At 44.1% G+C, this 4,513-nt stretch overlaps 1 protein-coding gene across 2 annotated transcripts in view; it reads right to left on the reverse strand.

Moving 5' to 3' along the window:
* BTBD1 (BTB domain containing 1) overlaps positions 1–4,513 on the reverse strand; it is a 52,335-nt gene that overhangs the window by 20,006 nt on the left and 27,816 nt on the right. The window contains exon 1 of one of the 2 annotated variants that reach the window (XM_006905362.2): positions 4,323–4,507. The exons of the other annotated variant lie outside the window; for it this stretch is intronic. Within the exon in view, the coding sequence (XP_006905424.2) occupies positions 4,323–4,405 (83 nt within the window). The 5' untranslated portion in view covers positions 4,406–4,507. Of the gene's footprint in view, positions 1–4,322; positions 4,508–4,513 lie in introns of those variants that run through there. 2 annotated transcript variants of the gene reach the window in all.

Here is a 4,513-nt window from a genome sequence, read left to right on the forward strand (position 1 = left end):
GTATTGTTTTACAGTCACTTTAATTGGGAGAGAGAGAAGGCTAACACCCACTATGCTCAGTCCTCTTTCTGAACTAGAAACCTATCAAGTTTTTGTTTTAAGGGAAAGGTAGGAAGAAATCTTCACATTTATCTTCAATTTTTTCAGGCAAAAATTATTAGTTATAAAATATAGAACAGAAATGTGGAGCCTTTATTACCATTTGCCTTTGTATTTGAGTAGATTGAAACTTAAGGAGAAAAGTTCCATAGAGTTCAAGTACAGAGTTCTATGACCATCTATAACCAGGAGCTCTGGCAGGGAGATCTGGAAAAGCTCCCTGGAAGAATGTCCACCTGAGATCAAAAGATGAAAAGAGGGTGGGAAGAACACTCCGGGAATAGGAGAGAATTGTGTCGTTAGACGATTCTACATGAGAACTCCCTCTGCCATTCAAACTGTTTTTCTTAAATTACCTTCGGCCGGTCCTCTATGACTCCCTTTAATCAACATGTGGCAGAAGTGATGCTATGCCAGTCTGGGGGCCCGAACTTTGAGGATGCCTAGCAGCTCCTGCTTTTGTGCTCTCAGAAGCCATGAGTTGCTCTCTAACAGGTCAAGCTACCCAGCTGGAAAGATCAGCTGGTAGAAGCTCCAAGATTGGTCCAAAAAGGATGAGAAACTGGTAGAACAGATTGGAACCAAATTACAGCCTGGAGCCAAGCCCACTTGAGTCAGTCCTCAACCGACCCATGAGCAAGAATATGTGAGTGCTTTTTTTCAGCCCCTGAGTTTTCGGGTGCTTTATAGAATTACTGTGGCAAAAGCTGGCTAATACTGGGCATAATAATAAGTATGCCTGTCTCAAAGACTTCTGAAATTTAAGTGAGTTCACATAAGGTGCTTAGGAACAGTTAAGTGGCACACAGTAAGCACTCATTCAATGTCACATTTTTATTACTGACACGTTCAACTGCGTGGGTACTAGACATCTGCAAATGTCCAGCTGGCAACTGGGTTTGGAGCTGAGAAGTCTGGGGGAGAGTGTGATGCCACGGGTTAATGGGAGAATGTAAGACCGCTGAAGACAAGATCCTAAGGAATAGTTACCCCATGTCTCCTTCTTTGAGAGGATGATACTGGCCAACTCCAGGTCCTCACCTCCTAGTCCTTCCCCAATCCACTGTAATCCATTTGCTGAAGTAAGTCCTGCCAGGGTTATCAATAACCTCCATTCTGTCAAAACCAATAATCAAGTCGACGTCCTCATTTTACCCAACTCTCAGCATTCAACAGAGTTGACAACTCCCTCTTGATCAGAACACCTTCTTCGGCGTGACTCAGGAGAGCACGCCCCCTGCTTTCTCTTCGAGTTAGACTGACAGCTATCTCTCAGCCGCATTTTATGCTCTGTCTCCTCTGCTACATCTCTAGAGAATGAAGGATCCCTGGGCCCATCTTTTCTCTTTACAATCTACAATCTACATTAGGTAATGTCATTTGTCCCCGTGTTTTAAATACCATTCACTTTTAATTTTCAAATTTATTTCTGCCTACTTATATCCCTCCTTGGATGTCTTAGAAATCTTCTTAGTTCTACCTTCAAAATATATGCAGAATTTGACCGCTTCTTATCACGCCCATCACCATCACCCGCTATAACCCATCATCCTCTCTTGCTGGGGCTGCTGCAAAAGCCTCCTGATTCAACTCCCTGCTGCCCATTTTACTCCCTCTACAGTCTAATTTAATCTCCAGACAACTGCCAAAATGAGTTTCTAAAAATGTAAATCAGATCATATCACTCCCTGTTCGAAACCTTCCACAGACTTCCCACCGCACCAGACGACACCGGAAGTCCTTCCACAGGCTCTGCAGCCCTGCGTGGGCCTGTCCAGCCGATCTTCCGACCTCATCTTCGGCCACTTTCCCCTTTATTCACTCTGCTCAAATTGCACTCTTGCAGTTCCTCCAACAGGAGAAATTTGGAGCCTTACACATGCTTCTCCTTACTTAGAAAACTCCTTCCCTCATGGCTCGGTCATTCTACTTTAAAACACTTATTAGCACACGACTTAATATTAAATCTTTGCTTCTCCATATTACATTATGAGCTCCATGAGGTCAAGGACTTTTTCTCATTTACTGCTGTATCCAACACCAGCAAACAATGCCTGGCATAGGGGAGGCACACAGCATTTCTCAAATGAAGGACTGAACATCACATAAAGGTCAAGCAGATCAAAATGAGCGGTTCCTTAAAGTGCTTCAAACTCAAGTTCAAAAGCCTTTCATGTCAACTAATTCAAGCTGTAAACATAATAAATATATGCCCAAGCTAACCCACTTTTTTACCTCAGGAAGTACCAACTATGGGACATATTTTTGTCACACCATACTAAGTACAGCATCTATGTTTCACAGCCAGGCAACGCCTAAGCTTAAAAATCAGTCCACATATCACTTTCAGAAAAGAACAATGAGTGGAACCTGGAGAAGGACAAATATCATGACTACACAGAAAACAGGAACATTTCAAGGACTCTAAAACTAATTCCCTTATTTTTTACTGATGGGAAGAACTGATTAACAGCTTCAGTGGAAATATGAAATAAACATTTTTTCCCTCTACATTCTTATCCTAGCAATCCCAATATTTTTTAAAGGAAAGAACTACTCAACAATATTTTTAGAGCGGTATTTAGGGAGAGAATTAAAAATGCTCTCAAGGTCCCACTTCTAAACATATTCTAAGATAGGAGGAAGGTATTTACGAAATCAATAAGCACTCTTGATTACCATGTAGGCGGCCAATAGGTCTTTTTAAAATACCTCTGCTTTTGAAAATCTAAACTGCGCTATAACCAATCCTCCTTGTCAACTTCAAACTAAAAAACAAAATAACCTGGAGCCTAGCTTTTGAGTTGTTTTTCCCCCTTCATAAATGTAATTAAACTAAATTCAGAGAGTATAGAAAACAGAGAAAAGAAAGAAAAGGTAGTATCATCTGACCGCTCCAGCGTAACACTAATCAGCATTTTGGTATGCTTCCTTCCATCCTTGCCTCTAGGTGTGTTTGTTCCATTTCTTCTCACAGTTTAAATCATAGTGTGCACAGTTTCAAATGCTATTATACATACTTTCCTATTTAATGTTATCACCTAGCACCATAAAGTATCATACTTAGTACATTTCATCAAACAGACCTATCACTGATTATCTAACCCTTCCCTACAGCTGACTACTTCCTCACTACTATAAATAATCCTGCTCCAAATATTTTTGTACAGAATATTTTTTTCAGTATGTGAATACTTTCCACATGTGGGGCAAAAATCTACAGTGCCAAACTGTTTTACCAACACCTACTGCAAAGAAGGCTCTTCCAATGTTATCTTTTAAAACTGGGGGGGAGGGAGTAAGTGGAAAGAAAAGTACTTCGCTTTTAATTTGCACTTCTTTAATTACCGAAGAGGTTAAATACTCTTTAACGTGAATAATTTTTTTAAAATATCCCGTCCCTTATCCATTTATTAACGGGATGTTAGTTTTTCTTTACCGCTTACACTAACTTTGTAATTCTATTTCCTAGTGATCTTCCTGACGGAGCTGTGAGCTTTCTGGACTATGGATCTGTTCCACTGACCTACCTGTTTTTGCTTCAGTACCGCCCAAAACTCTGTTACATTCTACTCGGCAGCTAAAATCAGCTGGATGTAATGAAACTCACATGGTCTTGGGTGTGAGCTGGCTCTGCTACATCGGGCCAGTTACTTGCCTTTTCTGGGCCTCAGTCCCCTTTGTAAAATTGTGGTAATTCGACTTCTGTGAATAAAAACTAATAATGCCAAACTATTAGCTCTCTTCCACTAAGTAAAATCGATCAGCAGTCAGTCTACTAACCTTAAACCAGCAAAAAGCACATTCATATTCTAAGCATATACTGAGGGTAGGATTCGTTTTAAAGCAAAGGCGGCCGTGTCTGCAGAAACCCAAGGCACGTAAGGTCACACTTATCTATGTGGGTAGTCACATTCCTCGGCCCTGACAGCTAACACTCAGCTAATGACGTTAGGGCTTTTAAACACGAAATTTAAAAGGTCCTACACGCCTTGCAACTAGTCCCGTCCCCCCGCCCCCCCCCGCGAAAGCAGGAAACTTTGCCACCGGGCCGTCGGGACACCCTGACGCCCCACTTCTCCGCGTCTGGAGCGGGGCGACACTGCCGGCACGTGAGAGCGCCTCCCAACGGCAAAGCCGCACCGCCCTCAAGGGCCGCCGGGGTCGGCGTCGACCTTGAGCATCCCGGGGCCCAAGGGCGGCGGGGCGGGCCGGCCGCTCACCTCAGCAGCGCCAGGAAGGCGGCGGGCTCCACGTCGGGCAGCTCGATCTCGGCGGACGTGGTGGCCATGCCGCCGTTGAACATGGCGTCGAAGACGGCGCTGCCGGCCGCCAGCACGAAGCGGTGCGCGGGGATGCGCTGCGGGCCCCCGGCGGCGGCCGCGCCGCGGCCCTTGCCCAGCACGAAGCGCAC

The sequence above is a fragment of the Pteropus alecto genome, unplaced genomic scaffold, assembly GCF_000325575.1.
Source record: "Pteropus alecto unplaced genomic scaffold, ASM32557v1 scaffold60, whole genome shotgun sequence".
NCBI lineage: Eukaryota > Metazoa > Chordata > Mammalia > Chiroptera > Pteropodidae > Pteropus > Pteropus alecto.